The sequence below is a fragment of the Anabrus simplex genome, chromosome 1 (assembly GCF_040414725.1).
Source record: "Anabrus simplex isolate iqAnaSimp1 chromosome 1, ASM4041472v1, whole genome shotgun sequence".
Lineage (NCBI taxonomy): Eukaryota > Metazoa > Arthropoda > Insecta > Orthoptera > Tettigoniidae > Anabrus > Anabrus simplex.
Window position 1 is genome coordinate 646,765,198 of NC_090265.1, and position 20,582 is coordinate 646,785,779.

The 20,582-nt window shown below is 38.7% G+C and overlaps 1 protein-coding gene across 10 annotated transcripts in view; it reads right to left on the reverse strand.

The window, feature by feature from the left end:
- Positions 1-20,582, reverse strand: part of LOC136857259 (uncharacterized) — a 124,658-nt gene that overhangs the window by 17,406 nt on the left and 86,670 nt on the right. For all 10 annotated transcript variants that reach the window (XM_067135759.2, XM_067135760.2, XM_067135764.2 and 7 more), the window contains exons 8-9: positions 20,183-20,334; positions 3,582-3,689 (exon numbers count right to left, since the gene is read on the reverse strand). In XM_067135759.2, the coding sequence (XP_066991860.1) occupies positions 3,598-3,689; positions 20,183-20,334 (244 nt within the window). In that variant the 3' untranslated portion in view covers positions 3,582-3,597. The remainder of the gene's footprint in view (positions 1-3,581; positions 3,690-20,182; positions 20,335-20,582) is intronic.

A 20,582-nucleotide genomic window follows, 5' to 3' on the forward strand; every position in this document is an offset into this window, starting at 1 on the left:
GAATATTCATTTAGGACATACTCTCTATGGAATATTGTACAAGTGTTTCCTTGACAACTGCTTTCAATTGTAGTAATAATTTATATATTTTTCTCTTGAGTTTTTGTTTGTTTTAATGTTGTCAATCTTATGTTAATTTTAAGGACACTTCCTCTTAAGCATTACTTTGTCAATTTTATATATTTTTAATCTAAACAGTGTTAGGTGGCTGAAGATGTTGATAAAATACGAAACATGTACCACTTTTAACCATTAAATTGCCTTAAGCAATCATTGTATCGACTAGGTGGAAAATAATAAATACTTAATTGTGAATCTATTGAAGTGCAATACGGACCATGAAACTGATTTTATGTAACAGATAGGTCTTATCGCGACGATGGGATAGGAAAGGCCTAGGAGTTGAAAGGAAGCAGCTGTGGCCTTGATTAAGGTACAGCCCAGCATTTGCCTGGTATGAAAATGGGAAACTATGGAACACCATCTTCAGGGCTGCCGACAGTGGAATTTGAACCCCTATCTCCAGGTTGCAAACTCTCAGCCGCGTGCCCCTAACCGCACAGCCAACTTGCCCGGTCTTTCTTTTCTCTTCCCTCCTACAAGTCCATATAGCATCCTTTTACCACTATAAATATCCACTTCAACTATCGTGTAAATCTTTCCCAGCTGTTCTTCACTTATTACTTACTTGTACCTTTTTTCATTCCCTGATACTTTCTTCTTCTACTTTCTTCCTTTTTATCCGTATTCCATCTTGTTACTCTATCTTATTTTTCACTGTTCTCTTTACCCTCTCATTCTGCTATGGCATCTCTTTATTGTTCAATCTTTGAGTTATTCTGCCACAAGCAATCTGTACAGCTTACAAATAACTTCTTGAACATGTCCCAATCTACTCACACTCTCCACCTCAATTCTGGGTACGTGTTATTTCAATTTATTTTGGAATTTTTCTCATACTTCCATATCATTTAATTTCTATACTTCGTCGCCATAAGACCTATCTGTGTCGGTGCGACGTAAAGCCCCTAGCAAAAAAAAAAAACTTGTCTATACTTTTATTTTCTTCTTTCTTATTTCTTTAATTTTCTACTTTCATTTTTGCTAACACTACTTTGTGGTCTCCATCAAAGGCTACCTTTGGCAAGGCCATTACATCTAACAATTGTTTATGATTTACTCTTTCCAGCAAAAAGTAATCAATTACTCTCTTTGTCCCATCCATATCCTGTAATTTTTCTACTATTCTTTTTCCTGGACCATGTATTGTCCACAATCCATTTCTGACAAAACCCACCAACTTCTCTCCAAAAGGCAAAAGGTCCTATTATTTCTTCTAATCCTTTTCTGTCGTATCCCACCATTGCACAGAAGCCTTCTATGACAGTCTCTTCCATATCCTTTTCTAGCATGTGCCTGCGGCTTTGCCCGCGTTTATTAATTCAACCGTTAAATGTTTCTAAGCTATTTAAAAGCAAATTAAAACATTACATTTGTTAACTCACATTGTTTTGATGTAAATAGCATGAAATACATTATTTTATTTTTATTACATTGTTACTTTCAATGCTTAAGAGAGGATGGTACAAATAATATTAAAACAATGTAAAAGACCATGTTATATAAAGCAAAATATATTGTTTCCTTATAGAGCTTTGGGATAAACTATAATAATGTCTTTCCATTTGGAGGTAATATGTATACTGTATTGTGTTTGCCTTTCAAACTCTTGAACAATCCACGTACAGTTGACAATGGCAAAAGCACCGTTTTCGAAGATGGAGTCCTACCACTTTAAGCCATTGTCCGATGTCAATATTTGAGATCTCTGTGTGTCGTAGACTTGACTGGGCTTCGCATACATACACACAAACACTTCCGAATATTACGGGCTGATGGCTCCTCGTGTCGCAGACCGAAAATGGCTTCCTACTCAATGGACTTACAGTCCAAGGAATACTACTTCGCCCGTGGCATGCTCAGTCATGATGGTGGCTTCAGTAATATTCGTCATCAGTTTCAGAGCTGTGTTCATTGCAGAGGGAAGGATCCATATTCCTGAGAAGGATAATCGGTGCCACAATCATCCACCCCAAGGTAGTTGACAGCCTCATCTGTATGACATGTTGTGTCGATAGACTTTTCAATTTATAGAAAACTGGATAATTCTTGTGAGTGTTGCTTGTTGATGACGTTGACAGCTTCATGTCTTGGTGCAAGAATTGCTCTTAGACACAGCCATGCATCTTAGGTGAAAACCTGTGCTCAGCTATGACAAACCAGACATCATGGATTGAAGGAAAATGGCTTCCTATTCCACGGACTTAAAATGGCATCTTGACTGATACATGTATTATTCCTTGTTTATTATTATCGTCTATCTTGTGTCATATATGTTTCCTCTAAATGTATACGTGTCCAACCCTTGTCCCCTTTCTCTACGGGGTTTGGATACGAAGTGAGATGAATCTTCGTAGCGAGTTTTTACGACCGGATGACTTTCATGACGTCAACCTAATCAGATGAGTTAATGAGATGAAATGAATGACATGATACATGATAGTAAGAATGAAGAGAATGAAACCCGGTGCCGGCACACAGCCCACTCCTCTCGAATAGCTCAAGACTTTACGTCCCGATCCGACGGACGAATCACCACCAACAGAGTCATATGCCCTCACACCATATAAGACCAAAAACGGCTTCCTACGCCCTGGACGTAAAATGGCTCCTTGAATATTGTGTTCTCTACCTATCTTATGTACGGTGCCTAGTGACAGTGACTCTATGCATTTAATCTTGGTGACAACACGTTGGATTGTCATATCCCAATACACTTTTTCCGATGGTTTTTCATTCATAACTCACCAACGAAAGCGAAAATGAAAATTCCAGCTTGGAGGTGCATTCGGACCCCCTTGCATCTAACTATGTTCAAAATTTCAGATCTCTGTGTGCTGTAGATTTTGCTGGGCATCACGCACAGATGGACAGATACACAGACAAACACTTCCTTTTATTATTATATATTTCTCTCTCAAGTATCTCCAAGGGTTTATCCACATCTTCTTCTTTGAATCCAGTCTGGGGCGCATACACTTTGATGAAATCCCTTACTCCAGTCTCTGTCCTTAACTGTATCTTCATTATTCTATCACGTATGTAGTCACTTCAACTTCATACTCACTTGGTTATTACACCCATTCCACTCTTTGCCTTATATCCTCCACTCCAGTAGAGAGTATATCCCTTCCTTAACTTCTTCTTCCCTTTTCTTCTCCACTTAACCTCACACAATCCTATCACAGCTATATTCTCCTCTAATATGCTTTGAAATATAATTTAAAACATGGAAAAATATCTTAAATTGAAGTATAGCACTATAAATTAGTGGATATTATTTAATATTGTCAGTTTAACTGGCCAAGTGTCTGGTCCCAACATAAGGCTGACGTGTTTGAGTTGGACAGAGCCGGGATCGGACATGCCAACTTGAGTTCAGAAGGCTACCCTTTACCACCCAAACTACTCAGCCTGGCAAAATATTCATAAATACCTTGAGCTGGATTATTCATAAATACCTTGAGTTGGATGTTATCAAGTCAATTCACTATACTCTGTCCATCCATGGTTTGGTGCACCAAGACGGAGTACACCTACAGAACGGTCCTTGGATGCTGTAATAATGTCTGATTAATGAGTTAAGAATAATATCTGTTTAAAACATCGAAATGAGCCTCCACAAAGCCTTAACAGGTTAGAAACAAAAAAAAAAATGCAAAATTTCCAAACTCTGAATGCAACAATGATCATCTTTCTGTTCATCTCCAATGTAATTTCATTGTATCAACAACAATTTACAGAGCGAGCCGGCTACAGGGTTCGAGGCATGGAGCTAATTTGCATTTAAGAGAAGGTGGGTTTGAACCCCACTGTTAGCAGCCCTGAAGGTGGTTTTCTGCGGTTTCCCATTTTCGCATCAGGCTGTACCTTAATTAAGCCCATGGTCACTTCTTTCAAAATCCTAGTCCTGTCCTATCAAAATGTCGCCGTATGGTCTATCTGTGCCGGTGCAATTTAAACAACACAAAACAAGTCAACAAATTTCCGCAACATTATGTCATATCTTTCAGCGACCACCCACAGTTATACATAGTCCAGTTACACACAGTTGAGCAAGATTTAGCATGGTCACATTTTGGATGGATGCTTGCACATACGAGTACACATACAAAAAAAGAAGAGCACGGTGAGAACATCTCCCTTCCAACCAGTAACACACATACACTTAAATTGCAAATCTGATAATGGAAATGAATTTGACTTCAAAATTTATTAACGAAGGAAAACTGCAATTGGAATCCGTGTTAAGTCAGCACTGTCTGAGGCAGAAGTGACTTCTCTCTTAAACACAAAATAAGTAAATTCAGAGCCTTCAGCGCAGACTATGAAAGGGATGGCTGTGGGAAATCACAAATTCTTACACTCAAACACCAGAAGAGGAGCACAATAATGCAATGAGTCTGGAAATCAGGAAATCAAGAAGCTGTATTGGAATCAAACCATAAGTCACAGTATTGGAGACTGAAGAGAGTATGATACAAAAGGGTAAAAGAAAACGTTGTGTCCTCTCGCCAATTCTTTTAAACTTATAAACCAAAGTTATTTTTCAAATTGTCCTTGATGAAGTCGATAAAGGAATCAAGACGAAAACTAATGGAAGGCAAAACAAACATAATCCTCAATGCCGATGACATTGTGATACTTGCCGACAATTTAGACAACCTCCAATTCATTCTGAACAGCATTAACGAAGTAAGCAAGTCAGTTTGGTCTTAAAATAAACATTCCCAAAACCAAATTCATGGCAATCAGCAAGCAGAAAGCCATCAACACTGTTGTTACATTGGACAGAAAAGCCATTCAAATGGTGTCACAATTCAAGTACCTAGTATGTAGGTTAACAAAGGAATGGGATCCAGATGTAGAAAACAAAACCAGAATTGACAATGCAAGGAGTGTGTTTCTGAAATTAAAACAACCTGTGTGGAATCCCAATTTTGGATTCAAAACTCGCTTGCAAACCGTCATATGTTACTGGTTCTGATTTACAGTGTTGAAGGGTGGACACTAAAGGTATCATTAATTAGCCAGAAAAAAATATGAAGTCTTAACTATCGCAAAACACCAGAAAGTAACCGACTTTGGTTACACATTCTGCAATGACAGATACAGCCTGATACAACTTATTACATAAGGCAAGATAGAAGGGAACGAAGAACATGGTGGACAGAAGATTATCCTGGATACAGAACTTCCAACTGTGATTCAACATCCACGATACAGCAACACTAATATGGGAAACTCGAAATTGGAAAAATTACCAATGGTCGCCAAACTTCTGTGAGATGACACAATAATTTTTTTTTTTTTTCGATTTGCTTTACGTCGCATAGACACAGACAGGTCTCATGACAGTGATAGGATAGGAAAGGGATGGGAATGGGAAGAAATCAACTGTGGTCTTAATTAAGGTACAACACTAATATTTGCCTGGGATGAAAATTGGAAGTCACGGAAAATCATCTTCAGGGCTGCCGACAGTGGGGTTCAAAGCCCTTTTCTCCCTAATTCAAACTGATAGTTATGTGACCTAAACTGCACAGCCACTTTAATAATAATAATAATAATAATAATAATAATAATAATAATAATAATAATAATAATAATAATAACTGGAACAGTGGTAGAATATTGGCCTCCAGAACCCAAAATTGCACGTTCAAACCCAGCAGAGGTTGCTAAATTTTTGAAGGGCAGAAAAATGGTCCATTCAACACTCCATGTCATATGATACTGGCAAGTAAAAGATCTCTGGTGACACTTTTGGCGTTTACCCAACAAAATTATTTAAAATTCAGCCATCGGTCACCCAAGAAAGATCCGGCATCAAATGGAAAGTAGAAATAAATGGGCAGGCAGCCTACAATGCATCAAATCAAAATGCCTGCACGTGGTAGCCGAGGCCACACAATTATTATTATTATTATTATTATTATTATTATTATTATTATTATTATGGAATATTTATTTACATTTTGAAGGGCAGGAAGAAAAGTCCATTCAACACTCCATGTCATATGATATTGGCAAGTAAAAGATCATCATCATCATCATCAATGTCCCAGTCAGGTCACCCGGATGTGGTTAACAAGCCTCCTCCACTCCTTTCTGTCCTTCCACTTTTCCTGTTCCATTACTTCCGCCACATCCAATCCAGCTTCTCTAATGTCGAAATCTGATCCATCCACCTTCTTCTCGGTCTTCCAATTGGTCTCTTTCCCTTAAATTCTCTTTCCCTTCTTGCTACCTGTTCCTTTCCCATTCCTTTTACATGTCCGAAAAATCTCAGTCTTGCTTTCTGTATGTGCTGTACTAATGGTTTTTTTATTTAGCTCTTCTCTGATTTTAATATTTTGAATTCTATCTCTTGTCTTTTTAACCAATGTTCTTAAAAATGTCATTTCTACTGCTTGGATCTTACTATCTCGTCTCTTATTAGTTACCAGCGTTTCTAGTCCGTATGTTACAACTGGTATGAAATACAGTTTATATAATGTTAATTTCGTTCTCCTGGGTACTTTGTCATCCCATAAAAGCTCTCTGATTTGATGATAAAATGTACCTTTACTTAGTCTATTATTAATTTCAGGGTTGATTTCATTACTTCCATTAATGCTACACAGATATGTAAACTGTTCTACGGTCTCTAACCATTCTCTGTCTATGTTCACTTGGCTTCTCTTTTTCTATTTCCCACAGTGCATGACTAGAGTTTTCTTTTTACTAATTACCATTCCAAACTCCTTCATATTTTCATTCTAAATGTCCAGTATCCTTTGTACTTCCTTTACTCCCTTTCCTCAAATCACCACATCACTATTGATACTCTGTTTTACACGTTTTATGATTTCATCCATCAATATAATAAACAATAATGGCGATAGTGCACTTCCTTGCTTGAGAACTTTTTTGTATAAAATATTTCAGAGTCATCACTCCCCACTTGTATACTGCTTTTACTCTCATGATACAACATTTTTATCTTGTTAATTAATGATTTTGGTACATTCCTTTTCAGAAGGCATTCCCATACATGTTTTCTCTTAACTGTATCATAACTTTTTCCATATCCAAAAATATGAAGATGTTTTCCTTGCTCCTTTCCAGATAGTTTTCCATTATCGTTCGCACTGTAAATATCAAGTCTATTGCTGATCTATTCAGTCTAAAGCCATATTGTTCTTCCTTTAACTGTGTTTCTATTATATCCCTCAGTCTTTTGTCTATGACTTTCTCCATTTAGCCCATGTGATAATATAGTTATACCTCTATAATTTTCACATTTCTTCCTATTTCCTTTTTTGAAAAACGGTACAATGCTTCCTAGTTGTCAATTTTCAGGTATCCTTTCATCCTTCCATATGGCATTGAGGGCTCTGTATAGACAGTGTAGTCCAATGTTTCCTGCAGCCTTAATCATATCGGCACTGAGTTCATCTTTTCCACTTGCTTTACCTTTGGTCATTGCTTTCACTCCCCTTTCAAGTTCCAACCATGTTATCGGGTTCTCTTTTCTCCATCTATTATTTCCATTTTCTTATCTCCTTCTTCTTCCAAGCAGTCATCCTCATTATAAAGTTTTTCAAAATACTTTGCCATCACATTCTGAAGACCCTTTTCGTCATGTACTATGGATCCATCTTCCCTCTTTAATGCCTTGATTTTTTCTTTTCGATTTTATTACTCTGTATAATAATAGTTTCTGATTTCCTAGACTATCTTGCTCAATTCTGTTAGTAAACTCTCTCCAACATCTCTCCTTTTCTTCCTTGATACTCCTCTTTACTTGTAGTTTCAATCTTTTGTATTCCACATGTAACCTTTCTATCTTATTCTCATCCCTCTAATACAGGGGCATCCAGCCTTTGCACGCTCGGCGTGCCAGCTGCGCTGCGCCGCACTCCAGCAAGCTGATTTCTGCTTTTCGTGGTGGGGCTGCCTGTCCTGACTGCCAGCACGTTGGACCGAGTCAAGTTGGGATCGCCTTCGCACCAGACGTAATGTAAACAAACAATGTGCTGGTTGTCCGAAACATGTACATTTTGTTCGCGTGGTTCTCCGCATACCAGCACTTGAAGAATACGTGCTGAGCATTAAAATGTTTTGTTGTTGTTGATTGATGTCGTGGCTTTACGACATCGTGGTCATGTAGCCCCGTGTACATGGGTGTGTGTATAGAATTTGTCTGATAACCTGTGTGATTGTGCTGGCTGTATTCGTGTATGTATTTGCAATCCAATCTGCTCAGTTTTGCCTGATGAGGCAGAGTGTACCCAACTCCAGCCCACAGACCAAAGTACATGTCTGGGCAGTGCTGGGATTCAAACCCGGACCTCCAGGGCAACATCCAAGGATGCCAGCCGCTATACCACGAGGTGGCCAGAATTAAAACAATCAGCAATACTGATAAGGTAGCATGGGACTCATATTTTATGACAATGCAATTTTGGTCACATGTTTATTTTCTTTGTTGTCCATTTGTTTTCATATTTACAATATGCTCAATGTTCGGTACGATTGCTTGTGAGACAATCAACAGGAGGCTGTTTTGCAGGTTATCGTCAGACATCAGAGCGCGATGCCGTGATTTTGTTAGTTTCAATGCAGAGGAAAAGGTTTCACAGGCTTACATTGTTCCAATCATTGATAACACCTGTGCAGCCTGCCTGTGCAATTTTGGATATTCTTGCTGCGGTAATTTTTCACAGAGCTGTGCTACATTGCAAATTAATAAGCTCCATTTGAAACTCATGCGGAACCTCAGTTACAGTGATTGAAAATGGCTTGACAAACAAATCAAAAACAGGTTGAAGTTTTGCAAGTTCTAGAAATCTGGTAGAAAACTCTTTCTGCAAGTCCTCAATAACACGCACGTACTGGTCAAAGTCGGCTTCTTCGCGGACGGATTCCAATTGTGGAAAATGCACTGTATTCCTGATTTCTAATTGGGCTTTCCACAACTGCAGCTTCATTTTAAATGCCATAATTTTGTCATATAAATCTGTAATCAGGTGATCCCTACCTTGCATTGACACATTTAAATCGTTGAGATGCCCTGTAATATCGGTCAAAAACACTAGGTCTGCTATCCAATGCGGATCAGAAAGTTTCAGCTCTCGCTTACCAAGCATGTCAATGAATAGACTGATTTCCGCTCTTAAAACAAAAAACCTGTGCAATACTTCACCTCTGCTGAGCAATCTCACTTCACAATGGTAGGGCACATCACAATATTCGGCATCTACAGACGCTAGAAATTCTTAGAATCAGCGATGATTCAGACCATGCTGCCAAACAAAATTTACAATGCGAACTACCACTTGCATAACGTCACCGAGCTTTGCTGCTTTCGCGCAAAGTGTCTCCTGATGAATAAAGCAGTGTATTGCGTACAACTTCACGTTGACACTACCCAACTTAGCTTGAAGACGAGTGATAAAACCTATTTTTGATCCCCGCATGGATGGCGCAGCGTCAGTTGTTACAGAAAACAAGCGTTGCCACTGCAAACCCACGGAGTCAATAGCGTCCTCCACAGCCTGATGAATATCTTCGCCTGTTGTTGTGTCTTTAAGTGGTATGATGTCTAACAACTCCTCCGTAACTTTAAGTTCACTATCGACGCCCCGCACAAAAACAGCCAGTTGCGCTACGTCTGTGATGTCCGTCGATTCATCCAAAGCAATTGAATATGAAATGAACTTTACACATCGTTCCATTAATTGTCTTTGGACATCCTCAACTAAGTCAGCAATGTGGCGCGCTATTGTTTGAGGCGACAGTGAAATATCCTGGAACTGCTGAACTTCCAATGGGCATAGCTGTTCCGCGGCATCGAATAGGCATCCTTTTACAAACTCCCCTTCTGTAAAAGGTCTGGCATTTTTAGCTATTCGCAAAGCAATCTTGTAGCTAGCTTATAAGGTCGGATTTGAAATTCCAAGTTCCTGTCAATTCAAAACCATACTGTTAAAAATACGAAATCCATTTAATCACAATGTAATTAAAACAACCAACAGTTGCAAGAAAAGAAGATACTTACGAGTGCAGTGCCTATTTCTAGCGTTGATTTCAACTCATTAAATTTAAGTTGACGCTCTTCGCCCTCGAGAGCCCCAAATTCCTGCTGATGTTTCCGATTGAAATGGCGCTCAAGTGAATGTTTTCGCAAGCAAACAACAACACATTGGCATATAAGACACATTGCATTTCCATTGTGCGGGATGAAAAACGATTGTTCCCACTCTTTCTTAAATGACGTCGCACTTCCACTTCTCCTTTTCTTTTCATCGCTAGCCATAGTTCAACGTTACTAATTCCTGCGATCAAATAATGTCAAGTGGCCTACAGCTAGAAAGATAAGGTGCACCACACCGCAACCAGTTGACCTTCGCCACAGCACAGGCTGTACGGGAGGGCGAAGGCGAGCGAGAGAGGGACAGACATGTAGTCTTCCCCACCATCACTGCAAGGTCGTCTGCGTCAAAAGCACACCGGCGTGAAGCTGGAGTGCAAGCGCGCCCAGAGTGCTGTTTGGCTGCCTCTGCTCTAATACGTTTTTTGCTTCTCCTTATCCATTTCTTTCTTCACCTTGTTCCTTTCATTTATTTCTGTTTTTATTTTATCTGTCCACCACCGTGTCTCCTTTCCTTTAACCTTTGCTTTTGTTTTCCCGTACACCTCAATTGCTACCTTCACAAATGTCTGTCTTAAATTGTTCCACTCTTCTTCTCCACTTTGTATTTCCATGTTAGGCAATTTCCTTTTTTATACAATCATGGAATGCTATTCTTTTATCCTCCTCCTCCAATTCCCAAATCCTGATCTTTAGTTTCTTCTTCAATACAATTTTAGGGAATTTGACTTTTTTTTAATTCCACAATCAATAATCTATGATCACCTTCAATACTTTCACTAGGGATTATCTTCGTATTCATGACTATCTTCCCCATTCTCGGTCTGTTATTATAAAATCGATGAGTGTTCCATACTGTCCATCTCAACTATATCGGCTGATCTTATGGCTATTCCTCTTCATAAACCATGTGTTCTTTATTATCAGGTTATTTCTGATACAAAAGTCTAAGAGTTTCTCTCCATTTTCATTTCGATCGCCATACCCATGTGGCCCCAGAATATTCTCATATCCCACTCTATCAGTTCCCACATGAGCATTCAGACCTCCCATTATCGTGATCCCATCTCCAACAATATGCGTTTCCTGTCTGTGAAGCATACACCTGTATTATCTTCAGTAGTTCCTTGTTTACACGTATGTGCATTATTATAATTCTTTCATTCCTTTCCCTTTCCATTTTACTTCACTTAATCCCAGGATGTCACGTTTTCGTCTCTCCATTAGGTCAATTCATTTTCCTTCTCATTCATTGTTAAAATATTTATTGTTCCAAATTGGGTTTTGTTCTCTGATCTAACACTTGCACGAACATCAGGATGACCATCATACTGTGCAACTGTAGTCAGAGACTTGTTAATTTCATTTCCATTTTTAAACTTCTATCCGAGGCTTGTATTGTAGTTGAAAGCAAGTACAAATTTACTCATCTGCTGACCTGCTAAGCCTATGCATCTGAGGATTTTCTTTTTGGGGTTTACTCCCTTAGCCTTTGGAGATCCCTCTTCTCCACAAGGCAGTGGTTTCCTCTTCTAATTTTCCCCAGAGAGGATGGGTACAAGCCTTACTGCAGCTCTGGTGAAATTTTTGGCATTTACCCAATAAAATTAATTAAAATTCAGGCTTAGGCCGCCCCAGAAAGATCTGGTTCATTCTTCCATCAAATGGAAAGCAGAAATAGATGGACGGGCAGCTTACAATGCGTCAAATCAAAATGACTTCAATACTTTCACTAGGGATTATCTTCGTATTCATGACATATCTTCTCCATTCTCGGCCTGTTGTTATAAAATCGATGAGTGTTACATACTGTCCATCCCAACTATATCGGCTGATCTTATGGCTATTCCTCTTCATGGTGATAGAGACCAAATGATGATTATTATTATTATTGTTATTATTATTGTTATTATTCATTCAACTTCGCTAATCGGCCAACTAGGGACCAAGATAAGCCTCACTTTACATTCTGGCATTTGTTCACTTTTCGCTTGATCCACATCGTCTTCATTAGCTCACTGTGTTTAGCACGACGTTCTTCTGTCCATTTAGCACCAGTTGCCCGTTTTTCGTCCCGGAAAGTCCCAAAAGTCTTGATGACTGCTTTGAAAAGATTTCAGTCTTGTGCATCTTCTGCTTGTAGGCCCAGTTCTTTAAGATCTTTCTTGACATTAACATACCATGGCATTGCCGTTTTTGTTTTTGAGTCAAATACACTGAAGATACATTTCGTCCATCAAGAGTCGATCATCCGTCGTACATGACCGTGGAAGTGAACTCTGCCTTTACGCATTGTGTCCGTGATCTTCTCTATCTTAGAGTATACTTCTTGCCTGGATTTTCTAATGTAGATGCCATTTTTGTAGTTTGGACCAAGCATGGTGAGTAGGATCTTTCTTTCTTTCCTGTCTAAATCCGCAAGCAAACATTTCTCGGACAGAATAAGGCATTCAGATGCATACAGCAATACTGGTTTGATGACAGTGTTGTAGTGACAAATTTTTGTGTTCAGGGAAAAGCACTTTTTGTTGTATATGCTGCTGGTGGTTTGGAAAGTGACTTCCATTTTCTTGATTCTTGCTGCTATGGCCTATTTGTCAAGTCCATTTTGCTGAATCCATTCCCCAAGGTATTTAAATTTACTAACATGGTTTATCGTTCCATATTTGGTGTTTAGTTGTGCTGTATCATCTTTGATATTTGACATTACTTCTGTTTTTTGAAAGGAAATTTGTAAACCTGTTTGTTCTACTATTTCCTTCAACACATTGATCTGTTCTGTTTCACTTTCAAAATTTTCTGTCATAAGGGCTACATCATCAGCGAACGCTAACCAGTCTATTTCCACTCCATTTTTCTTTGTCCCAATCCTTACGGGTTTGTAAAGGTTTCTTTCTTTTAATGTCTTTCGCCACTCCTGTATTACCTTCTCAAGTACGCAGTAAAACAAAAGAGGTGACAGCCCATCTCCCTGTCGAACGCCTGTCTTGATCTCAAAGGGTTCAGAGAGACATCCTTGGAATTTTACTTTGGATTTGGTATTAGTTACTGTTGCCCTTATTATCACCAGCAGTTTCTCATCGACTCCCATTTCTGCAAGGATGTTAAGCAACACATCATGGTCGATGGAGTCGTATGCTTTCCTGAAGTCTACAAATGTAGATACATAGGTTCGACCTCTCAGCATATGGTATCTTATTAAGGTTTTTAGGTTAAGTATTTGTTCTGCACTTGATCGGCCTTTCTGAAAACCTGGCTGGTATTCCTCGAGTCTGTGTTCAACTTGCTGTTCTTGTCTTTCAAGGATGGATAGTGACAGGATCTTGTAGGCTACTGACAGAAGAGAAATTTCACGGTAATGGTTCACATCTCTTGTATTTCCTTTCATGTGTAAAGGATGGATCAAGGCTAGCTTCCAGTCCTCTGGTAGTTGTTCCTTTTATCATCATCATCATCATCATCATCATCATCGTCGTCGTCGTCGTCGTCGTCGTCGTCATCATCATGGAATATTTATTTAGTATCATCATGGAATATTTATTTAGTATTCATATTATTAACATTATAGTACTAAACGCTAAACACATTTACCATTAACTAGATCGATGCAACAATAAAAGCTACATGTTACTACAACAAATACAGTACACCTGCTTTGACACCTATGGAGACAGTGTCAACAATACCATAAAGCCAGTTTTAAATAAAAGAACTGAAACAGAAGCAAGTAGTCTCACTTAATGTAATGGTAAAACAGTAGTATTACAACAGCAGCTTTGCCCATCCCTTATGCTGTCAGCTAGGTTGCGTATTTGAACAAAGTGGACAGCCATTTCAGGACACTTTTTATACAAATTATGTACAGAACATAAGTGCACAGCTGAAAAAAATATCATTCTAGATCATAATGAAGTAATTCAGAGGGTCTTTCCATCCTATCATATTTCCCTATAGATGAACTCATTTTTACTAGCTGAAAGACATTAATATGATCCCTTGATCAGATACTGTATTTACTCGTGTGTTAGACCCCCTTTGGCTTTTCGAGACGAAGAAAATGAAAAAAAATCTTGCATACAAGAACCCCTAACGCAATTCATTAGAGAAGAACAATGATTCCGCTTTGAAGAGGGTACAAGCCTTACTGCAGTTCTGATGACAACACACAAATTTGGGAATAGTTTTGTCCATACGACCCTCACAATGAAAACATGTGTTGAAGTAATGCAGTACATCTGTGTTTTGTAGTTAAGAAATGTCCATCACCGTAGTATAGGCCTACTGCAGCTCTGACGTCGCACAAATAGGTGAATCGTTTTGTGTCCGACCCGCGCATTGCAAGCACGCACCAGTCGTGTACTGGATATATGTCTGTGTTTTGTAGTTAAGAATGTCCACCAGCATAAGGGTTAGTACAATTAGCTGCCATTCTCGGGAATCCGAGTTGGATTCCCAGTACCGTATTGCCAGAGATTTACGAATGGCAGGAAGGTTGATATGTGGTAAGAATAGTACATACAACTCCCTTCCACTGGGGGCCTGTTTAAAAAGAGCTGCACCACCTCAGAATAAGGAAACAAGTTTACTTTACTTAAGAAATATTCACGGTTGTTGCTATTGATATAGCAGACGAAATCATTAAGTAAGTGATCGTGGAATATCTCATAACTCGGGCCAATATAGGCTTCTTTTTTAGAGAAGTAGGTTTAAAACGTGATTTTAAAAATCCAATCGTAGCGACTGATTACTCACCAACGTACCTCATGAATAATAATAATAATTTTACGTCCCCATTTAACTATTTTTGGAGACGCCAAACAAAACATACTATGCGTTAAAAAAAAGTGGAGACGGTCATACGAAATGAAATATAATGATAATAAAACGCATTACCGCCATACCTGTAGATATCCATAAATTCGGCAAACTTTCCTGTTATTTATTTTTAATCTTCCCATCGTGGAACTTTAGGCACTATGCGGGCACTTGATAGCATACCTAACCTAAACAGTGCGGTCTCTCCTATCTCATTTACAGCTGTTTAGGTAAATCCTGATGTGATAAATGTGGAGAACAAGCATGAAACATTACTTAAAAATAAGGGTTTGGCTTTCAACAGCAGCAGCTATCCAAATAATGCTTCCAGTCACTTTGTATTACATTCAGAAGAACAACTCGTAACATACACTAATTATCAACTGGTTGTTTGGCACGCTTTCTACCAAAGTATGGCTTTATTCAGAAGGAGTGGCCTCTGCTACACATACACCAACTAGGAATATCAGAGACCATCTCCAGAACCCATTTCAGAATAGATTTTTAGTGTTTAGACTCTACAGTCGGGAACAAAACTATTTTTAAGAGTTTCAAAAATGATGGGACCACCAATACTCTCGATGTATGGCTGACGAGATGGCAGTGAAGATGACATCATTTGGAATGACGGCATGCCGGTAGCAGGGAAGTTGGCGGCACAAGACGATAATTCAATTGAAGGCAGTGATTAGGTTTCTCAAGTTTACAGTGTGGTAGGCTTACTGCTCAACTGACAGATAGGTCATTAAGTTCTTTTGTATCAATATTGCACAATATAATACAATACCCTTATCCCTTTTCTCTTTGGGTCGTGAAGTGAGACCACTCTTCGTAGCGAGTTTTTTCGACCGTACGCTCTTCCTGACGTTAACCTGATCAAAGGAATTAATGAGATGAAACGAATGACGTGATATGAGTAACTAAAACTGACTATATTTACTTTACATACAGGCCTAAAAGTCATGTTCACCCTCTATTGTCTTTTTACATTTAGAAATACTGCCTTCCAACGAAAATAGCTAGTATAACTCAAATACATTCACAAGTTTGTTAAAGAATAGCGTAGGATGTTTACATGTATAATTTATAAACCAGAAGCTATGTGTTCACTGCACAAAATTTGAGGTTATCGCATGTTGGACCACCCCCACCCCCTTACTTTCTCAAGCTGTAAAAGTAGGGGGAAAAGGGGGTCTAATATGCGAGTAAATATGGTCATTTACCAGACATAAACCTTAACAGAGAACTATAAAAATGGTATGTGACCTCCAGAGATGCCTGGTGCAGGTCTTTTGAGTTAACAGCATATAGGCGACCTGCTCATCCATGAAGACGGGGCTCTGCCTAAGATGAATTTGAATGCTGAAGACAGCACAAATACGCAGCCCCCGAGCCAGAGGAAAGTTAAAATCCCTGACCCAGCCGGGAACCGAACCCATGACCCTTTGGGCCAAAAGCCAGCATGCTAACCACTTTAGCCACAGAACCAGACATTAGAGAACTTTTTTACCATTTTCATAATGAGACTTTCAAATTTGGATTGCTATTTCAAATTATATACGATTTGTTTCTCTGAAGACTTCTGCTAATTGTTTAATGTCGCACTAACACACTGAAGTGTTCGATGACGGAAGGATGGGAAAGGGCTAGGATGCGAAGGCAGCAGTTGTGGCCTTAATAAAGGTACAGCCCCAGCATTCAGCTGGTGTAAAAACCACGAAAAACCATCTTCAGGACTACGAACGGTGGGATTCATACCTACTATCTCCCAAATGTTTCCCTTAAGAGGTTTTTTTTTTTTTTTTTTTTTTTTAAAAGCAATGAATGCAAATCAAATTATTCTTGTATCTTAACCAAGAACAAAGACATCCACGTCAGGTTATATGTTACATTTAATTAAAAATAAAATAGCATAATGATGGGAAAGATTGAAAAAAAAAACATTAAGAAGAGAGAAAAGAATTAAAGTATGGAAGTTGAAGGAGAAAAGCATACAAGAAGAATATTTCAAAGGGAAATAACATCCTTGGTACCCAGGACGGAGATGGGGAATATAGAAGATGAATGGAAAAGATTCAATAAATCACTACTGATCTGCATTTAGGGCAGTCGCCCAGTTGGCAGATTCCCTATCTGTTGTTTTCCTAACCTTTTCTTAAATGATTGCAAAGAAACTGGAAATTTATTGAACATCTCCGTTGGTAAGTTATTCCAATCCCTAACTCCCTTTCCCATAAACGAATATTTGCCCCAATTTGTCCTCCTGAATTCCAACTTTATCTTTGTTATGCGATCTTTCCTACTTTTAAGAACACCACTCAAACTGGTTGGATGTGCAGAAAAGGTATGTGGAAGAACATCAGAAAATTTGAAAGACAAAGAGACACATTGGTGGAATGATAGGGTAAAGATTAAAGTGAAGGAAACGAAAATGGCATGGAAAGCATGGAAAATATCTAAAACTGAAGAAAGTAGAAGAAAATATGTGGAAGCAAAGAATTTGGCCAAGAAAGTAGTGGAGGAAGAAAAGAGGAAAACCTGGGCCTTATTCACACAGAAATTGAGAGATGATATGCAGGGCAGCAAAAAACTGTTTTATGGTATCTTAAGAAACAAAAAGAGAGATCATGTAAACACCAGATTTGTGAAGGATGAAGGCGGAATAATATTAACAACGCCAGAAGAAATAAGAAACAGATGGAGAGAGTATTTTCAGAAGTTGCTGAACATGAGAACTAATGACAGTCATTCAACAGACCACCAGAAAAGGCAATTATTCGGTGATGAAATGGATAAAGAAATTACAATGAATGAAATTGAAATGGCAGTAAGAAAGATGAAGAATGGAAAAACTGCTGGAATAGATGAAATTTCATTGGAGATGATAAAGGCAGCTGGAGCTGTAGGCCTGCAGTGGACATATGGAGTTCTCAGGATTGTCTGGCAGAATAAGAAGGTCCCTGAGGATTGGCTCCCCCTATGGGTGGGGGCAGTAGAATAACACCCACGGTATTCCCTGCCTGCCGTAAGAGGCGACTAAAAGGGGCCCCAGGGGCTCTGAACTTTGGAACGTGGGTTGGCAAGCACGGGGCCCTCAGCTGAGTCCTGGCATTGCTTCCACTTACTTGTGCCAGGCTCCTCACTTTCATCTATCCTATTCAACCTCCCTTGGTCAACTCTTGTTCTTTTCAGACCCCGGCGGTATTACGTATGGAGGCCTAGGGAGTCTTTCATTTTCATGCCCTTCATGGCTTCCTTCCTTTGGCCGATACCTTCATTTTTCGAAGCGTCGGACCCCTTCCATTTTTTCTCTCTGATTAGTTTTATATAGAGGATGCTTGCTAGTTGTACTTCCTCTTAAAACAATAATCACAATCACCACCACCACCACCACCTGAGGATTGGCAAAAAGGAATAATCATCCCAATTTTCAAGAAAGACGATAAAGTATTGAAGAACTACAGAGGAATTACTCTGATATTCCATGCCGCTACGATAATAGAGAGGATACTGGAAAGTAGGATAAGGTTGAGGGTTGAAAATAAGATACCAATACAGGAAAATCAGTTTGGTTTCAGAAGTGGAAGGTCAACAACAGAGCCCATTTTTATTATGAGACAACTAATGGAAAAGCAATGGGAGTATGGGAATGATATGGTGATGACATTCATTGGCATTGAACAGGCATATGACAGTGTCCCAAGGACTAAAGTTTGGAACAGTCTGGTGCAAAAAGGAATTGGACAGGGATTCATAAAAAATGATAATAGCATTGTACAAGGAATGTTGTAGTTGTGTACAAACATTAGTTGGCAGGACAAGTTGGTTCAAAATCACTAGTGGGCTGAGACAAGGAAGTGTTCTATCACCAATCCTGTTTACAATAGTAGTGGATGACATCATGAGAACAGCAAAAGCAGTATATGGAGGAAGAGAAATTAACATGTTGTTATTTGCAGATGATATTGTGATTTGGGGAGAAGACAACATGAAAGTTCAAGAACTGTTGGATGTGGTGAATGGGAAGATCAAAGAATGTGGATTGAAAATAAGTGTAGAAAAGAGTAAAACTCTTCTTATGACTAGAGGGGAGAAAGAAGGGAGAGGTCAGATTAGACTTGCAGACAAGCCCCTGGAAGTAGTGGAGATGTTCAAATACCTGGGGAGTGAATTAATAGATAATGCTCGACTGGATGCTGAAATTAGTAAGAGGATTCAAGCTGGAAGCTGTTTCTATCATAGTGTAAGAAACATGTTATGGGACAAAGATGTGCCAATGAAATCAAAGGAAACTATGTACAAGATGTATTACGTACCCATAACAACTTACAGAGCAGAAACTTGGACAATGACAAAGAAGGATGAGAGTCGAATACAGGCACCTGAAATGAAGTTATTGAGGAATATGATACAGGAGAATAGAAGAAACAAAATAAGGAATGAGAAAATCCGGGAAGAAATTGGAGTGGAAAAAATGAATGATATAATAGAGAAGATGGTTTGGGCACATAAAGCGAATAAGTGATGAAAGATTTCCAAAAAAGGTGATGGAAATGCAAATGCACGGAAGGAGAGGCAGCGGACGACCACGATTGAGATGAAAGGACACAATCCAACACAGTATTACAGAAAGAAACCCAGACTGGGACACATTGTTGGAGAAGGAGTGGTGAAACGACCGAAGAAAGCGGAAAGGAACCATATTTGCCCCTACCTGGCTACTGCTGGATAATGGGAAATGATGATGATGATGATGACGATGACGATGATGATGATGATGATGATGATGATTGATTGAAGTTTTATGTTACTGTATAAAATTGCCATTTACTTTGACAAGCTCTGAGTCAGTCCAGTAGCATACATTCATACTCAAGTTCACTTCCATTAACAAAGTTTTTATCACCAGCTACCACAAGCTAACAGTGAGGGGAAAGGAAGTAGAATATGCTGTACAGTAGATAAAAATCCACTTAATATTCACATGAGTCAAACTTAACAAATTCTTCACTGAAATAAGATTATTACATTAAAATTCTATGAAGTTACCCTTAAGAAACTGAATGCAATATAACAAATAATCTTCGCAGAAATTAATAAAAAGGATACATTCATCATATGGAGATATATCCAAATCCTGGATATCACCCTTATGCCGATAAACTTCACCAAGATACTCATGATGATCAGGATACCTACGGTATCTTCTTACAATTCCAGCATCACAGACGGAATACAACTGACTGCCATTTGATGTGTACCTACAAAGGATTATAACATATCATTATGGTACTGTCACTTGGTGAGCTGGAACAAACAATGGAGAGGTATAAAACATAACAAATAACACAACCAAAATAAAAATGAATGAAGTTCTTAAAATGTGGGAGTGATCAGCATGTTACTATTACTTCTTTTCTGAATAACCTACAAATAAAATCTTGATAATACCTTATTACAAATAGATAATATACAGGAATCACCAGAAACTGCTAATTAAAAGACAAAC